General features: G+C 46.5%; 1 protein-coding gene across 2 annotated transcripts in view; it reads right to left on the bottom strand.

Moving 5' to 3' along the window:
• IGSF21 (immunoglobin superfamily member 21) overlaps window positions 1–20,325 on the bottom strand; it is a 419,989-nt gene that overhangs the window by 297,711 nt on the left and 101,953 nt on the right. For both annotated transcript variants that reach the window (XM_069740855.1, XM_069740854.1), the window contains exon 2: window positions 4,188–4,300. In XM_069740855.1, the coding sequence (XP_069596956.1) occupies window positions 4,188–4,300 (113 nt within the window). The remainder of the gene's footprint in view (window positions 1–4,187; window positions 4,301–20,325) is intronic.

Raw genomic sequence — 20,325 nt, 5'->3', positions numbered from 1 at the left:
ACCCCTGGTATCCAAGAAATGAATTACTGCCTACTCGCGGTGCAAAGCCAGGACATATTTGGTCTTCATAGAATGCTCGTCACAATACAATGTCATTGGTAATTCCATCGTCGCTATACGAGGTTGCATCCTGGAGCTACGGGGGGATATTAATGTTCCATAACTCTGAGTCCCTCTGAGAAAGGAGTGCATTCCATAGCTCCGGCCACTCAGTGATGTCACAACCAAGGGGTATAAGACCCTGAGAGCTCAGTTTTCAGAAGCCTTTGACCAGGAAGCTAGCTGAGGCGCCCTGTAATTTAACTTGATGTATCGCCCCTCCCCCGAGCCACATGGTCTGCCGTGAGCTGAAATGATATAAGGAACTGTAAGTGCCTTTTCTTCTGTTAATCCCTTTTAATTTGCAATTGTCTGTACATATGATACTTGTCTACTTTTATAATATCGGTTCATACTTTTGTAAACACTGCCTACCTTTTTGGAGTAAAATATATAAAACTACTAGCTTCGTTTCTCCTTGCTCTATAACGTACTGTCCTTTGAGGTGAATTACGCTACTAATTTGGGTTGGCTCTGGACCCGTTATTAATTAAGAAATCAGAGCTGGTGGGAGCGGATTTGTCCTGTGCGTTTGGGAGACTTTGTAGCGACGGATGGCATTGATAATTATTGCTCCCGCCTGAGTGGGAGTAGTTATATCGCCCTCACTGCAGTGCGCCCATTAGCCAGTACAAAGTAAGGCATCATAATTATCCTAGGTGCAGTACCCTGTCTGAGGGTAAGAGGGCGCCAGAGAGCTGCAAGTTCCAAACCGGAACTGGGAAGTGGGATATAGATAAACCCCTTCAGAAGAAACCAGGGGCAACCAAACAACCCATTACATATTAGTGTGAGCGGTGGGGATGATAAAGATATCCTCCCTGTGTTTCATGACAGTTGTTTTTTATTTTTGTTTCTTTTTAACTGCCAGGCCACATATGGGGCACATGAAGAGACAGAAAGGGCCATTATTATTAGAAAGCGGCATAGCACAGGTAATATTACTTTATAGAAGAAAAATACGGGCACTCAATCTATGTTAAGGCACTATTAAGAGGTAGTGAGTGGGCAGTATTACTAAATGGAGGAACAGGGAGCACTATTACTATATGGAGGTATAGAGAGAGCACTATTACTATATGGAGGTATAGAGAGAGAGCACCATTACTATATGGAGGTACAGAGGGGGTATTATTACTCACCCGATGAGCAGTGAGTGGGCAACATGCCAGAAAAGCCAAAAACAAACATTATGGTGCAAAACAGCCAGACACAACATGAGCTACACACCTACCAACATAACACCCAGCACCGCAGAAATCTGAGATACAGGGCTGGGGTACATGGAGATCAGAGGGGGAGGAACACGCAATCTGTCAGGAAGATGAGGTATTATCACGCACAATGAGCTCTGCTAAGTCCCTTAAAGCTGAACCCATTTAAAAAAAAACCTGTTCACACTCAGTCTATGTTTGGATGTGCAGATCAGGTTTTTTTAAATGTATTCTCTAGCCTTCTGATCGTGCACTCCCTGCCTCCTAGCTTCAGGTGTTTTAATTATAGTAGGTCCAGTACCCCTCCACAGTGAGAGAGAATTTGAGTCCAAGGAGAGGTTTCACATGTACCCATTCAGATGGAGACGTTTATTCTCAGCGAGGTAGGTTTAGAGTAGGACCTCGTATAAGAGAGATGCCGTAAAGTGGCTACGAGGTACACATAAAATTGGCCATTTTTATGCGCTAAAAGCTCTCATTTTTCATATTTCTAGTGCAGTAATGCAGTTTAAATTTCGTGTTTTCAAGTTTGCATGTTTTTGCGCTGCAGTGTGCTGCCCTATTTATTTAACCTTAAAGCTGAACCGACACAGTCTGCGGGTGATCCCGACCCCCCGTCTTCTCACTCTGCCTGCTTGTGTGTGTGAATCCTAAACCCGTTATTTCCCCCTCCCAAAATAATTTGTATTGCTTTTAGCTGCAAATAGCACACATCTCCCTAAAACTACTAATTCCCCCTCCCATTGAATACCAGCCAAAACTGGTGTAGAAGCTCTGAGTTCCTTTTTTCTATTAAAGTGATATATATGGGCACTGAAACGGGCTAGAAATATATACGAATGACATATTCCGGATGTCACTCGATAGATCTATCACTCACAGAAACCGCTAGAAGCTAAGCAGAAAGTGCAAAGAGTGGATTTCTTCGTAAGCAGGTCATGTAATTAATCCGTATTTACACTTAAAAGAATCGCCCCAACGTGGTGCACCTCGTGACCCTGGGGTATTTATTATATGAGGTTCACACAGCGAGATATGCATAAAAATAGTTTTCATATTCTAAGCAAAGGGGGAGGCCCTAAGTTATGTCACCACAGGGGGAGTACCTGGGTTTTGGGCTGTGAGATAACTTAGTGGGACAGCAGTTTGCAGTGTCTTTTGTCCGGGGGCTCTAGCTGCTCTAGAGAGTGCTGTTATGCATCTGGATATATGCTCATCCTTACCCCAGCACACGGCTGCCATGATGATGCCATGAGAGAACGACCTGTAAGTTCTCTTTTCAGTGTTAATCCTTTTTTTTACTTGTAATCTGTAATGTATATATGATATGATTTGGTCTTCTTTATAAAATCTTTTATACTTTGTAACCACTGCCTACCTTTTTATGGAGTAAAATATATAATCTGCTAGCTTGTCTCTCTCTGCTCTATAAACTGTCGCTTCCTCTGAAGTGAATTACGCTATTGATTTGGGTTGGCTCCGGACCCGTTAACCCTTGTGGAATCGGAGCTGGTGGCAGCATACTTTGTTCCGTGTGATTGGGAACCTTTGTAGCGATGGCGGGGTTGATAATTATTGTTCCCGCCAGTGTGGTAGTAGTTATATTGCCCTCGCTGCAGTGTGCCCAAAAGCCAGTATATAGCAGGCAGCCTTTCTGGCGACTAATTACCCTAGGTGCAGTACCTAGTCGTGGCAAACTGGTGTGAGTAGTGGGGACGATAAAGGCATCCTCCCCGGGAACCCTGACATATTGTTCGCAGCACGGTGTGAACCGTGACTCAACCACTGACCACAGTGTAGGAAATGCACAAAATCAAGACAACGGTCCGAACAGCCAGAAATTCTTATTAAAATAACTTGCTAAGTAAAGTCACCACCAGAAGAATAGTGAGCGCAGCTCTGGAGTATAATACAGGATGTAACTCGGGTTCAATAATGTAATGTACGTACACAGTGACTGCACCAGCAGAATAGTGAGTGCAGCTCTGGGGTATAATGCAGGATGTAACTCAGGATCAGTAATGTAATGTATGTACACAGTGACTGCACCAGCAGAATAGTGAGTGCAGCTCTGGGGTATAATACAGGATGTAACTCAGGATCAGTAATGTAATGTATGTACAGAGTGACTGCACCAGCAGAATAGTGAGTGCAGCTCTGGAGTATAATACAGGATGTAACTCAGGATCAGTAATGTAATGTATGTACACAGTGACTGCACCAGCAGAATAGTGAGTGCAGCTCTGGGGTATAATACAGAATGTAACTCAGGATCAGTAATGTAATGTATGTACAGAGTGACTGCACCAGCAGAATAGTGAGTGCAGCTCTGGGGTATAATACAGGATGTAACTCAGGATCAGTAATATAATGTATGTACACAGTGACAGCACCAGCAGAATAGTGAGTGCAGCTCTGGAGTATAATACAGGATGTAACTCAGGATCAGTAATGTAATGTATGTACAGAGTGACTGCACCAGCAGAATAGTGAGTGCAGCTCTGGGGTATAATACAGGAGGTGACACAGGATCAGTAATGTAATGTATGTACACAGTGACTGGACCAGCAGAATAGTGAGTGCAGCTCTGGGGTGTAATACAGGATGTAACTCAGGATCAATAATATAATGTATGTATCATTTATTATATCATTTGTAAAATGGTATAATAAGCTTTAGGTGTATTGCTCCTTAAAATCCCAGTATATTCCGGGGAAATACATATTACTGTGTTCTCTATACATGGGCTTGTGATTTATGTGGCTTGCTCCTTGTAGATATACATTATTGATCCACTATCATGCCCAGCAGCTTACACCAGAATATGAGGCTTGTGGACTGGAATGAGGGAGGACGTATGAGCTGCTCTCTTACCCGGTACCACACGATTTCTCGCATTCTGCCGTCTGTCCTGAAGTTACATTTCAGAGTCACTGCGTCTCCAACCACCACCGGAGGAAGGGGCTCAATGGTGACTGTTAAATAACCTAGAAGAACAAGACAATGTGTAAGTGATTACCGCCATATTACCAGACACTTGGGACTATGGTAAAGCCATCTATGTAACAGCAGGCACAATAACGGAGGAGAAGCTGGGCAGGGCAGCCATCACATCAGGGGATGGGATGTAGATACACTTTGTGCTGGTGGTAAGAGATCACAGCTGTATATGTCCGGGTAATACAGGTCACGCTTATACTAAACTCTATTGATTCTGGAAACCGATCTCAGGAACATCTATGGATCGGCAGTAAAGTCGGTTTAGACTCCGCAGATCTATAGTCGGCCTCCACGGCACAGAACATTCCCCATAACAGAGACCCGAAGCCATAACGAGAGCAGAACCGACTGAAGAAACCGCCAGGACGGTCAATACGGCTCCAGGCAGCGGCTTTACACTGCTCTACCAAGAATCAAAAGAAGCAGAAACTACAAAAAACACTGAATTACAAAGCAAAAATAATTATAGAAGCTGCAGCCAGAGGCAAAAGAGAAAATGGGAAAAAATTAGCAATCCTGTGTCACCAAGGTCCCAAGCCCAAGAGATGACAGATGGGAGGATATGGACACCTAATTAACAGCAGAACTCTGGGATAATAGCTAAACATATTTTATTGGCGGAAGAGCCACAAAACCCCTGCACACACATAGAAATAAATCCTGATTATATAAAGTCTTCCATCAGCCACCACTAGGGGGAGCTCCCTGTATACAGAGATACATGATAAGATCCTGTCTGCAGCCGCCACTAGGGGGAGCTCCCTATATACAAAGATACATGATAAGATCCTGTCTGCAGCCACCACTAGGGGGAGCTCCCTGTATACAGAGGTACATGATAAGATCCTGTCTGCAGCCGCCACTAGGGGGAGCTCCCTGTATACAGAGGTACATGATAAGATCCTGTCTGCAGTCACCACTAGGGGGAGCTCCCTGTATACAGAGATACATGATAAGATCCTGTCTGCAGTCACCACTAGGGGGAGCTCCCTGTATACAGAGATACATGATAAGATCCTGTCTGCAGTCACCACTAGGGGGAGCTCCCTGTATACAGAGATACATGATAAGCTCCTGTCTGCAGTCACCACTAGGGGGAGCTCCCTGTATACAGAGATACATGATAAGATCCTGTCTGCAGCCACCACTAGGGGGAGCTCCCTGTATACAGAGATACATGATAAGATCCTGTCTGCAGCCACCACTAGGGGGAGCTCCCTGTATACAGAGATACATGATAAGATCCTGTCTGCAGTCACCACTAGGGGGAGCTCCCTGTATACAGAGATACATGATAAGATCCTGTCTGCAGCCACCACTAGGGGGAGCTCCCTGTATACAGAGATACATGATAAGATCCTGTCTGCAGCCACCACTAGGGGGAGCTCCCTGTATACAGAGATACATGATAAGATCCTGTCTGCAGTCGCCACTAGGGGGAGCTCCCTGTATACAGAGATACATGATCAGATCCTGTCTGCAGCCGCCACTAGGGGGAGCTCACTGTATGCAGAGATACATGATCAGATCCTGTCTGCAGCCACCACTAGGGGAAGCACCCTGTATACAGATACATGATAAGATCCTGTCTGCAGCCACCACTAGGGGGAGCTCCCTGTATACAGAGATACATGATAAGATCCTGTCTGCAGCCGCCACTAGGGGGAGCTCCCTGTATACAGAGATACATGATAAGATCCTGTCTGCAGCCGCCACTAGGGGGAGATCCCTGTATACAGAGATACATAATAAGATCCTGTCTGCAGCCACCACTAGGGGGAGCTCCCTGTATACAGAGATACATGATCAGATCCTGTCTGCAGCCACCACTAGGGGGAGCTCCCTGTATACAGAGATACATGATAAGATCCTGTCTGCAGCCGCCACTAGGGGGAGCTCCCTGTATACAGAGATACATGATAAGATCCTGTCTGCAGCCGCCACTAGGGGGAGCTCCCTGTATACAGAGATACATGATAAGATCCTGTCTGCAGCCACCACTAGGGGGAGCTCCCTGTATACAGAGATACATGATCAGATCCTGTCTGCAGCCACCACTAGGGGGAGCTCCCTGTATACAGAGATACATGATAAGATCCTGTCTGCAGCCGCCACTAGGGGGAGCTCCCTGTATACAGAGATACATGATAAGATCCTGTCTGCAGCCGCCACTAGGGGGAGCTCCCTGTATACAGAGATACATGATCAGATCCTGTCTGCAGCCACCACCAGGGGGAGCTTCCTGTATACAGAAATACATGACAAGATCCTGTCTGCAGCCACCACTAGGGGGAGCTCCCTGTATACAGAGATACATGGTAAGATCCTGTCTGCAGCCACCACTAGGGGGAGCTTCCTGTATACAGAAATACATGACAAGATCCTGTCTGCAGCTACCACTAGGGGAAGCTCCCTGTATATAGAGATATATAATAAGATCCTGTCTGCAGTCACCACCAGGGGGAGCTCCCTGTATACAGAGATATATAATAAGATCCTGTCTGCAGTCACCACCAGGGGGAGCTCCCTGTATACAGAGATACATGATAAGATCCTGTCTGCAGTCAACACCAGGGGGAGCTCCCTGTATACAGAGATACATGATAAGATCCTGTCTGCAGCCACCACTAGGGGGAACTCCCTGTATACAGAGATACATGATCAGATCCTGTCTGCAGCCACCACTAGGGGGAGCTCCCTGTATACAGAGATACATGATAAGATCCTGTCTGCAGCCGCCACTAGGGGGAGCTCCCTGTATACAGAGATACATAATAAGATCCTGTCTGCAGCCGCCACTAGGGGGAGCTCCCTGTATACAGAGATACATGATCAGATCCTGTCTGCAGCCACCACCAGGGGGAGCTTCCTGTATACAGAAATACATGACAAGATCCTGTCTGCAGCCACCACTAGGGGGAGCTCCCTGTATACAGAGATACATGGTAAGATCCTGTCTGCAGCCACCACTAGGGGGAGCTTCCTGTATACAGAAATACATGACAAGATCCTGTCTGCAGCTACCACTAGGGGAAGCTCCCTGTATATAGAGATATATAATAAGATCCTGTCTGCAGTCACCACCAGGGGGAGCTCCCTGTATACAGAGATATATAATAAGATCCTGTCTGCAGTCACCACTAGGGGGAGCTCCCTGTATACAGAGATACATGATAAGGTCCTGTCTGCAGCCACCACTAGGGGGAGCTCCCTGTATACAGAGATACATGATAAGATCCTGTCTGCAGCCACCACTAGGGGGAGCTCCCTGTATACAGAGATACATGATAAGATCCTGTCTGCAGCCACCACTAGGGGGAGCTCCCTGTATACAGAGATACATGATAAGATCCTGTCTGCAGCCACCACTAGGGGGAGCTCCCTGTACACAGAGCTGATCAGCACACTGGATCAATGGATCAATACATGATCTGTATACAAAAAGCTCCTGAACTCCCTCTAGTGGTGGCTATAAGTAGCAGTTAACCCATTAATCAGAACGCTGACTTCAAATCAGTACATTAAATATTGACCTAAACGCATCAAAGATGTTTAAAAGTTGGAATTCACAGAGTTTCGAGGTCACAGTCCACACAAGAAGAAGGGAATGGAAAAGTTTCCATCTGTTGTATCCGAGCTTTGGTTACAGCTTGTGTGGCTATCTGTCCTGGATGGCAGCCCCCCGGCCCCCTGTCGCAGCCTCTGAGCGCGGTCTTCTAGTGACGAGCCTGACGGACAGGCATATACAGGTATGTAGGCTCTGGCAGATCGCCGCTCCTGTCCTTCCACTGCGGTAACATCAGCGCACAATTCTTTTGTCTTTGCTAAATGATTTCATTCTCGGTAGAAAAAGCAATTATCTGAAGTGGCCCCCAAACACTCAGCAAGCGGCCCCTGCAGGAGCCTCCCTGCAATAATCGCACCTGCCAAGAGCGCGGCCCTCCTGACTCAGCAGCTCCACATTCTGCTTCTCCAGGCAATGCTCAGTCAATGGTGGGGGGCTTCTGTCGGGGGGATGCTTACATCTACAAGAAGTTACTGACTTTGATAGTGAAGGGGTTAAGTGAAGAAAGCCGCCATCCATTAAACAATAGAAAAGAGAAAAAAAATCCCTTCATTCTCACAAACAAGATTAATTTGCATCTCGCAGGTCGTATGCAAATCAGCCGCTTAGAAAACGACAGGGACACGAGCGGCGAGAGCTGGAGGGGTCGGGGGGGGGACACGGGGCCCGAGGAACAATATTGTCATGCGGGAACCGATCACAAAAAGTCCTATTGTGTGAACCCGGTCGTTGTGCTAAATCTATTCGGTTTTGGCAGATTTTTTTTTTTTTTTTTTAATCATTACTTGTATTAAAAATAAAAAGAAGCAATCGAGCAATTTCCACACCGGTTCGGGGGCTTCTCTACACTGCAACTCTCCTAGGAAGGAAATGGACATGCGCATAAGCAGCAATGCACAGACACTGCTGTTCCAAAGCATCTAATGCGTGTGTGCAAAGGCCAGTGAGCAGGGAGATGAGGCGAGCTGTGATACCACCTATAGGGAATGGTGGATCCTGTGTTATCTACTATATATAGAGGTGTTATCAGTCATTGTACAGGAGGAGGAGGTGAGCTGTGATACCACCTATAGGGAATGGTGGATCCTGTGTTATCTACTGTATATAGAGGTGTTATCAGTCATTGTACAGGAGGAGGAGGTGAGTTGTGACATTGCCTATTGTGAATGGTGTATTCTGTGTTACCTACTGTATATAGAGGTGTTATCAGTCATTGTACAGGAGGAGGAGGTGAGCTGTGACATCACCTATTGTGAATGGTGGATCCTGTGTTATCTACTGTATATAGAGGTGTTATCATTCATTGTACAGGAGGAGGAGGTGAGCTGTGATACCACCTATAGGGAATGGTGGATCCTGTGTTATCTACTATATATAGAGGTGTTATCAGTCATTGTACAGGAGGAGGAGGTGAGCTGTGATACCACCTATAGGGAATGGTGGATCCTGTGTTATCTACTGTATATAGAGGTGTTATCAGTCATTGTACAGGAGGAGGAGGTGAGCTGTGACATTGCCTATTGTGAATGGTGTATTCTGTGTTACCTACTGTATATAGAGGTGTTATCAGTCATTGTACAGGAGGAGGAGGTGAGCTGTGACATCACCTATTGTGAATGGTGGATCCTGTGTTATCTACTGTATATAGAGGTGTTATCATTCATTGTACAGGAGGAGGAGGTGAGCTGTGATACCACCTATAGGGAATGGTGGATCCTGTGTTATCTACTGTATATAGAGGTGTTATCAGTCATTGTACAGGAGGAGGTGAGCTGTGACATCACCTATTGTGAATGGTGGATCCTGTGTTATCTACTGTATATAGAGGTGTTATCAGTCATTGTACAGGAGAAGGAGGTGAGCTGTGACATCACCTATTGTGAATGGTGGATCCTGTGTTATCTACTGTATATAGAGGTGTTATCAGTCATTGTACAGGAGGAGGAGGTGAGCTGTGATATCACCTATTGTGAATGATGGATCCTGTGTTATCTACTGTATATAAAGGTGTTATCAGTCATTGTACAGGAGGAGGAGGTGAGCTGTGATACCACCTATAGGGAATGGTGGATCCTGTGTTATCTACTGTATATAGAGGTGTTATCAGTCATTGTGCAGGAGGAGGTGAGCTGTGACATCACCTATTGTGAATGGTGGATCCTGTGTTATCTACTGTATATAGAGGTGTTATCAGTCATTGTACAGGAGAAGGAGGTGAGCTGTGACATCACCTATTACAAATGGTGGATCCTGTGTTATCTACTGTGTATAGAGGTGTTATCAGTCATTGTGCAGGAGGAGGTGAGCTGTGACATCACCTATTGTAAATGGTGGATCCTGTGTTATCTACTGTATATAGAGGTGTTATCAGTAATTGTACAGGAGGGGGAGGGTGAGCTGTGACATCACCTATTGTGAATGGTGGATCCTGTGTTATCTACTGTATATAGAGGTGTTATCAGTCATTGTACAGGAGGAGGAGGTGAGCTGTGACATCACCTATTGTGAATGGTGGATCCTGTGCATCTACTGTATATAGAGGCGTTATCAGTCATTGTACAGGAGAAGGAGGTGAGCTGTGACATCACCTATTGTAAATGGTGGATCCTGTGTTATCCGTCATTGTACATGAGGAGGAGGTGAGCTGTGACATCACCTATTGTGAATGGTGGATCCTGTGTTATCTACTGTATATAGAGGTCTTATCAGTCATTGTACAGGAGGAGGAGGTGAGCTGTGACATCACCTATTGGAAATGGTGGATCCTGTGTATCTACTGTATATAGAGGTGTTATCAGTCATTGTACAGGAGGAGGTGAGCTGTGACATCTTCTATTGTGAATGGAGGATCCTGTGTTATCTACTGTATATAGAGGTGTTATCAGTCATTGTACAGGAGGAGGAGGTGAGCTGTGACATCACCTATTGTGAATGGTGGATCCTGTGTTATCTACTGTATATAGAGGTGTTATCAGTCATTGTACAGGAGGAGGTGAGCTGTGACATCAACTATAGGAAATCACCATTCCCTATAGGTGATGTCACAGCTCACCTCCTGCTATATAATGATTGATAACACCTCTATATACAGTAGATAACACAGCATCCTCCATTGCCTATAGGTGTTATCTGCTGTATATAGAGGTGTTATCATACACACTGTACCAACACCAAGTTAATAGCGCTAACGCTCACCTTCCTTATGATCCTAGACCAATCCTGAGTTATAAACAGTCGGGTCCCTGTTGCAGTTTCCTAATTTAGAAACACCTCGGCCAAATGTGAGGAGAGCAGGTACCAAGACAAGCACAAACATAAAGCTGGGACAGACGATGGATATGGTGAATGACGGTGACATACTGGAGATAATATCTGCAGCCCCTGCTTGTTGCATTCAAGATTATGAAAATTTTGCAACCAATATTGTGACCTTAGACACACAAAAGTATCGACTATTGCATGTGTTCCATTTTCTTCCAGTACCAGTCTAAGTCCTGAGCTACACTGGTGTCCCAGTCTGAAACCTGAGTTATACTGGTGTCCCAGTCTGAGACCTGAGCTATACTGGTGTTCCAGTATGAGGCTATGTGAACACGTTCAGGATTTCTTGCAGAAAATTCCTGAGAAATACCGGACATTTACTGCAAGAAATCCGCATGCGGTTTTGCCGCGGTTTTTTCTGGACACTTCCCAATGCATTTTGTAGTGGGAATTTAAAAAAAAACCCGCAAAATTAATTAACATGCTGCGGTTTTTACCGCGATGCGTTTTTTTCATGGAAAAAAACGCATCATGTGCACAAAACATGCGGAATTCATTCTAAATGATGGGATGCTTATTGTATGCAATTTTTTTGCGGTTTTATAGCGTTTTTATCGGTAAAAACCGTGAAAAAACCGCAACGTGTGCACACAGCCTTAGACCTGAGCTCCTATACTGGTGTCCTAGTCTGAGACCGGAGCTATTCTGGTGTCCTAGTCTGAGACCGGAGCTATACTGGTGTCCCAGTCTGAGACCTGAGCTATACTGGTGTCCCAGTCTGAGACCTGAGCTATACTGGTGTCCCAGTCTGAGACCTGAGCTATACTGGTGTCCCAGTCTGAGACCTGAGCTATACTGGTGTCCTAGTCTGAGACCTGAGTTATACTAGTGTCCTAGTCTGAGACCTGAGCTATACTGGTGTCCCAGTCTGAGACCTGAGTTATACTAGTGTCCCAGTCTGAGACCGGAGCTATACTGGTGTCCCAGTCTGAGACCGGAGCTATACTGGTGTCCCAGTCTGAGACCGGAGCTATACTGGTGTCCCAGTCTGAGACCTGAGCTATACTGGTGTCCTAGTCTGAGACCTGAGCTATTCTGGTGTCCCAGTCTGAGACCTGAGTTATACTAGTGTCCCAGTCTGAGACCGGAGCTATACTGGTGTCCCAGTCTGAGACCGGAGCTATACTGGTGTCCCAGTCTGAGACCGGAGCTATACTGGTGTCCCAGTATTAGACCTGAGCACCTATACTGGTGTCCCAGTCTGAGACCGGAGCTATACTGGTGTCCCAGTCTGAGACCGGAGCTATACTGGTGTCCCAGTATTAGACCTGAGCACCTATACTGGTGTCCTAGTCTGAGACCTGAGCACCTATACTGGTGTCCCAGTATTAGACCTGAGCACCTATACTGGTGTCCCAGTATTAGACCTGAGCACCTATACTGGTGTCCCAGTATTAGACCTGAGCACCTATACTGGTGTCCTAGTCTGAGACCTGAGCACCTATACTGGTGTCCCAGTATTGGACCTGAGCACCTATAGTGGTGTCCCAGTCTGAGACCTGAGCTATAGTGGTGTCCCAGTCTGAGACCTGAGCGCCTATACTGGTGTCCTAGTCTGAGACCTGAGCTATACTGGTGTCCCAGTCTGAGACCTGAGTTATACTGGGGTCCCAGTCTGAGACCTGAGCTATACTGGTGTCCCAGTCTAAAACCTGAGCTATACTAGTGTCCCAGTATTAGACCTGAGCGCCTATACTGGTGTCCTAGTCTGAGACCTGAGCTATACTGGTGTCCCAGTCTGAGACCTGAGCTATACTGGTGTCCCAGTATTAGACCTGAGCGCCTATACTGGTGTCCTAGTCTGAGACCTGAGCTATACTGGTGTCCCAGTCTGAGACCTGAGCTATAGTGGTGTCCCAGTCTGAGACCTGAGCTATACTGGTGTCCCAGTCTGAGACCTGAGCTATACTGGAGTCCCAGTCTGAGACCTGAGCTATAGTGGTGTCCTAGTCTGAGACCTGAGCTATAGTGGTGTCCTAGTCTGAGACCTGAGCTATACTGGTGTTCCAGTCTAAGACCTGAGCTATAGTGGTGTCCCAGTATTAGACCTGAGCGCCTATACTGGTGTCCTAGTCTGAGACCTGAGCTATACTGGTGTCCCAGTCTGAGACCTGAGCTATACTGGTGTCCCAGTCTGAGACCTGAGCTATTCTGGTGTCCTTGTCTGAGACCTGAGCTATACTGGTGTTCCAGTCTAAGACCTGAGCTATACTAGTGTCCCAGTATTAGACCTGAGCGCCTATACTGGTGTCCTAGTCTGAGACCTGAGCTATACTGGTGTCCCAGTCTGAGACCTGAGCTATACTGGTGTCCCAGTCTGAGACCTGAGCTATTCTGGTGTCCCAGTCTGAGACCTGAGCTATACTGGTGTCCCAGTCTGAGACCTGAGCTATACTGGTGTCCCAGTCTGAGACCTGAGCTATTCTGGTGTCCTTGTCTGAGACCTGAGCTATACTGGTGTTCCAGTCTAAGACCTGAGCTATACTAGTGTCCCAGTATTAGACCTGAGCGCCTATACTGGTGTCCTAGTCTGAGACCTGAGCTATACTGGTGTCCCAGTCTGAGACCTGAGCTATACTGGTGTCCCAGTCTGAGACCTGAGCTATAGTGGTGTCCCAGTCTGAGACCTGAGCTATAGTGGTGTCCCAGTCTGAGACCTGAGCTATAGTGGTGTCCCAGTCTGAGACTTGAGCTATACTGGTGTCCCAGTCTGAGACTTGAGCTATAGTGGTGTCCCAGTCTGAGACCTGAGCTATAGTGGAGTCCCAGTCTGAGACCTGAGCTATAGTGGTGTCCCAGTCTGAGACCTGAGCTATACTGGTGTCCCAGTCTGAGACCTGAGCTATTCTGGTGTCCTAGTCTGAGACCTGAGCTATAGTGGTGTCCCAGTCTGAGACCTGAGCTATACTGGTGTCCCAGTCTGAGACCTGAGCTATACTGGTGTCCCAGTCTGAGACTTGAGCTATAGTGGTGTCCCAGTCTGAGACCTGAGCTATAGTGGTGTCCCAGTCTGAGACCTGAGCTATAGTGGTGTCCCAGTCTGAGACCTGAGCTATAGTGGAGTCCCAGTCTGAGACCTGAGCTATAGTGGTGTCCCAGTGTGAGACCTGAGCTATACTGGTGTCCCAGTCTGAGACCTGAGCTATAGTGGTGTCCCAGTCTGAGACCTGAGCTATAGTGGTGTCCCAGTCTGAGACCTGAGCTATAGTGGTGTCCCAGTCTGAGACTTGAGCTATACTGGTGTCCCAGTCTGAGACCTGAGCTATAGTGGAGTCCCAGTCTGAGACCTGAGCTATAGTGGTGTCCCAGTCTGAGACCTGAGCTATACTGGTGTCCCAGTCTGAGACCTGAGCTATTCTGGTGTCCTAGTCTGAGACCTGAGCTATAGTGGTGTCCCAGTCTGAGACCTGAGCTATACTGGTGTCCCAGTCTGAGACCTGAGCTATACTGGTGTCCCAGTCTGAGACTTGAGCTATAGTGGTGTCCCAGTCTGAGACCTGAGCTATAGTGGAGTCCCAGTCTGAGACCTGAGCTATAGTGGTGTCCCAGTCTGAGACCTGAGCTATAGTGGTGTCCCAGTCTGAGACCTGAGCTATAGTGGAGTCCCAGTCTGAGACCTGAGCTATAGTGGTGTCCCAGTGTGAGACCTGAGCTATACTGGTGTCCCAGTCTGAGACCTGAGCTATTCTGGTGTCCTAGTCTGAGACCTGAGCTATAGTGGTGTCCCAGTCTGAGACCTGAGCTATACTGGTGTCCCAGTCTGAGACCTGAGCTATACTGGTGTCCCAGTCTGAGACTTGAGCTATAGTGGTGTCCCAGTCTGAGACCTGAGCTATAGTGGAGTCCCAGTCTGAGACCTGAGCTATAGTGGTGTCCCAGTCTGAGACCTGAGCTATAGTGGTGTCCCAGTCTGAGACCTGAGCTATAGTGGAGTCCCAGTCTGAGACCTGAGCTATACTGGTGTCCCAGTCTGAGACCTGAGCTATAGTGGAGTCCCAGTCTGAGACCTGAGCTATACTGGTGTCCCAGTCTGAGACCTGAGCTATACTGGTGTCCCAGTCTGAGACCTGAGCTATAGTGGTGTTCCAGTCTGAGACCTGAGCTATAGTGGTGTCCCAGTCTGAGACCTGAGCTATACTGGTGTCCCAGTCTGAGACCTGAGCTATACTGGTGTCCCAGTCTGAGACCTGAGCTATACTGGTGTCCCAGTCTGAGACCTGAGCTATAGTGGTGTCCCAGTCTGAGACCTGAGCTATAGTGGTGTCCCAGTCTGAGACCTGAGCTATACTGGTGTCCCAGTCTGAGACCTGAGCTATAGTGGTGTCCCAGTCTGAGACCTGAGCTATAGTGGTGTCCCAGTCTGAGACCTGAGCTATACTGGTGTCCCAGTCTGAGACCTGAGCTATTCTGGTGTCCTAGTCTGAGACCTGAGCTATAGTGGTGTTCCAGTCTGAGACCTGAGCTATACTGGTGTCCCAGTATTAGACCTGAGCGCCTATACTGGTGTCTCAGACGTCCACATGAACTGGACTGAATGTAACATTGCGGCTGCTGACTCCTGATGGTAATTACTTCTAATGAGTGAAACAAAAAAGAAAACGAAAAAATGTTGTAACTTTCCTGACTGTTCCCTAGAACTAGCCGCTCCCTGGAGCTACGCTGCGGGAAGATGAAGAAGCTCGGGCTACAGAATCAGCAGCCATTACATCGACAGCGGCTCATTATGTAGAAGTGATGAAGATCCATCGCCGAGAGTCGTCACATTGTGTTCCGAGTCTGTGGGAAATGAGGACAGGACAGTGAATGATTTCCTGCCACCCTTCAGCCCAGGTTCCAGGCTGCAAAAGTCATAGAAGAAAGAAATGGAGGAATAGAATATGGTAAGACTGCCGGCTGACACGGGAGGAGAGCAGTATGGCCGCCCGCATCAGTCCACGGGGTTTGTAGGCATCAACCTCACAACAAGACAAGGAAAAATGTGTACGAATAATAATTTTATTATATATAGCACCAACATATTCAGCAGCGCAGCACTTTACAATTATGCGGTAACATACAGACAAATTCAGTACAAGGTAGGACAGTGAACAGTTTATGGAGCGAGGGTCCGGCTGCTCGCAAGCTACAATCTACCAGGAAATAGGGGGACAATAGATGAAAAGTGTTTATTTCAGTTCCAGCAATTATAATAAATAGGTATTTTCATATAAAGCTGCAGGATCCCGGTCAGCCGGTATCTGTATATGTACATGTATGATCCGTCATCAGTATATGTACATGTATGATCCGTCATCAGTTTATGTACATGTATGATCCGTCATCAGTATATGTACATGTATGATCCGTCATCAGTATATGTACATGTATGATCCGTCATCAGTATATGTACATGTATGATCCGTCATCAGTATATGTACATGTATGATCCGTCATCAGTATATGTACATGTATGATCCGTCATCAGCCGGTATCTGTATATGTACATGTATGATCCGTCATCAGCCGATGTCTGTATATACACATGTATGATCAGGTCATCAGCCTGTATGTGTATATGTACATGTATGATCCCTCATCAGCTGGTGTCTGTATATGTACATGTGTGATCCGTCATCAGCCGGTATCTGTATATGTACATGTATGATCCGTCATCAGCCAGTATCTGTATATGTACATGTATGATCCATCATCAGCCGGTATCTGTATATGTACATGTATGATCCATCATCAGCCAGTATCTGTATATGTACATGTATGATCCATCATCAGCCAGTATCTGTATATGTACATGTATGATCCGTCATCAGCCAGTATCTGTATATGTACATGTATGATCCGTCATCAGCCAGTATCTGTATATGTACATGTATGATCCGTCATCAGCCGGTATCTGTATATGTACATGTATGATCCATCATCAGCCAGTATCTGTATATGTACATGTATGATCCGTCATCAGCCAGTATCTGTATATGTACATGTATGATCCGTCATCAGCCGGTATCTGTATATGTACATGTATGATCCATCATCAGCCAGTATCTGTATATGTACATGTATGATCCATCATCAGCCAGTATCTGTATATGTACATGTATGATCCATCATCAGCCAGTATCTGTATATGTACATGTATGATCCGTCATCAGCCAGTATCTGTATATGTACATGTATGATCCGTCATCAGCCAGTATCTGTATATGTACATGTATGATCCATCATCAGCGAGTATCTGTATATGTACATGTATGATCCGTCATCAGCCAGTATCTGTATATGTACATGTATGATCCATCATCAGCCAGTATCTGTATATGTACATGTATGATCCATCATCAGCCAGTATCTGTATACAGTGGGGCAAAAAAGTATTTAGTCAGTCAGCAATAGTGCAAGTTCCACCACTTAAAAAGATGAGAGGCGTCTGTAATTTACATCATAGGTAGACCTCAACTATGGGAGACAAACTGAGAAAAAAAAATCCAGAAAATCACATTGTCTGTTTTTTTAACAATTTATTTGCATATTATGGTGGAAAATAAGTATTTGGTCGAAACAAAATTTCATCTCAATACTTTGTAATATATCCTTTGTTGGCAATGACAGAGGTCAAACGTTTTCTGTAAGTCTTCACAAGGTTTCCACACACTGTTGTTGGTATGTTGGCCCATTCCTCCATGCAGATCTCCTCTAGAGCAGTGATGTTTTTGGCTTTTCGCTTGGCAACACGGACTTTCAACTCCCTCCAAAGGTTTTCTATAGGGTTGAGATCTGGAGACTGGCTAGGCCACTCCAGGACCTTGAAATGCTTCTTACGAAGCCACTCCTTCGTTGCCCTGGCGGTGTGCTTTGGATCATTGTCATGTTGAAAGACCCAGCCACGTTTCATCTTCAATGCCCTTGCTGATGGAAGGAGGTTTGCACCCAAAATCTCACGATACATGGCCCCATTCATTCTTTCATGTACCCGGATCAGTCTTCCTGGCCCCTTTGCAGAGAAACAGCCCCAAAGCATGATGTTTCCACCACCATGCTTTACAGTAGGTATGGTGTTTGATGGATGCAACTCAGTATTCTTTTTCCTCCAAACACGACAAGTTGTGTTTCTACCAAAAAGTTCCAGTTTGGTTTCATCAGACCATAGGACATTCTCCCAAAACTCCTCTGGATCATCCAAATGCTCTCTAGCAAACTTCAGACGGGGTCGGACATGTACTGGCTTAAGCAGTGGGACACGTCTGGCACTGCAGGATCTGAGTCCATGGTGGCGTAGTGTGTTACTTATGGTAGGCCTTGTTACATTGGTCCCAACTCTCTGCAGTTCATTCACTAGGTCCCCCCGCGTGGTTCTGGGATTTTTGCTCACCGTTCTTGTGATCATTCTGACCCCACGGGGTGGGATTTTGCGTGGAGCCCCAGATCGAGGGAGATTATCAGTGGTCTTGTATGTCTTCCATTTTCTAATTATTGCTCCCACTGTTGATTTCTTCACTCCAAGCTGGTTGGCTATTGCAGATTCAGTCTTCCCAGCCTGGTGCAGGGCTACAATTTTGTTTCTGGTGTCCATTGACAGCTCTTTGGTTTTCACCATAGTGGAGTTTGGAGTCAGACTGTTTGAGGGTGTGCACAGGTGTCTTTTTATACTGATAACAAGTTTAAACAGGTGCCATTACTACAGGTAATGAGTGGAGGAAAGAGGAGACTCTTAAAGAAGAAGTTACAGGTCTGTGAGAGCCAGAAATCTTGATTGTTTGTTTCTGACCAAATACTTATTTTCCACCATAATATGCAAATAAAATGATAAAAAAACAGACAATGTGATTTTCTGGATTTTTTTTTCTCAGTTTGTCTCCCATAGTTGAGGTCTACCTATGATGTAAATTACAGACGCCTCTCATCTTTTTAAGTGGTGGAACTTGCACTATTGCTGACTGACTAAATACTTTTTTGCCCCACTGTATGTACATGTATGATCCATCATCAGCCAGTATCTGTATATGTACATGTATGATCCGTCATCAGCCAGTATCTGTATATGTACATGTATGATCCGTCATCAGCCAGTATCTGTATATGTACATGTATGATCCATCATCAGCCAGTATCTGTATATGTACATGTATGATCCGTCATCAGCCAGTATCTGTATATGTACATGTATGATCCATCATCAGCCAGTATCTGTATATGTACATGTATGATCCGTCATCAGCCAGTATCTGTATATGTACATGTATGATCCGTCATCAGCCAGTATCTGTATATGTACATGTATGATCCATCATCAGCCAGTATCTGTAGATTCAAGATTCAAAGAAGCTTTATTGGCAGGACCAAATACACATCAGTTTTGCCAAAGCAAGTGTATAGAGGCAATAGGGATAGGGACTGTGGGGATGTTGGGTAGGAGCTGTGGGGGAGGTGGATGGGGCAGATCCAGGTTGGGGGCTATAATCCATGGCATAGGGGAGGTGGATGGGGGCAGATCCATTGTGGGGGCTATAGACCATGGCATAGGGGAGGTGGATGGGGGCTATAGTCCATGGCATAGGGGAGGTGGATGGGGCAGATCCATTGTGGGGGCTATAGTCCATGGCATAGGGGAGGTGGATGGGGCAGGTCCAGGTTGGGGGCTATAGTCCACGGCATAGGGGAGGTGGATGGGGCAGATCCAGGGTGGGGGCTATAGTCCATGGCATAGGGGAGGTGGATGGGGCAGGTCCAGGTTGGGGGCTATAGTCCATGGCATAGGGGAGGTGGATGGGGCAGGTCCAGGTTGGGGGCTATAGTCCATGGCATAGGGGAGGTGGATGGGGCAGGTCCAGGTTGGGGGCTATAGTCCATGGCATAGGGGAGGTGGATGGGGCAGATCCAGGGTGGGGGCTATAGTCCATGGCATAGGGGAGATGGATGGGGCAGATCCAGGGTGGGGGCTATAGTCCATGGCATAGGGGAGATGGATGGGGCAGATCCAGGGTGGGGGCTATAGTCCATGGCATAGGGGAGGTGGATGGGGCAGGTCCAGGTTGGGGGCTATAGTCCATGGCATCATACTTCTCTTTCTCGCAGTCTATGACATTCGCTCACATACCGCGCTGCTATCTCCACTGCTCTCTCTTCTTCTCC

This window comes from Ranitomeya imitator, chromosome 10, assembly GCF_032444005.1.
Source record: "Ranitomeya imitator isolate aRanImi1 chromosome 10, aRanImi1.pri, whole genome shotgun sequence".
Taxonomy (NCBI): domain Eukaryota; kingdom Metazoa; phylum Chordata; class Amphibia; order Anura; family Dendrobatidae; genus Ranitomeya; species Ranitomeya imitator.
Note: the sequence above shows the minus strand (reverse complement) of the source record. Positions and strands in the feature narration are given on the sequence as shown.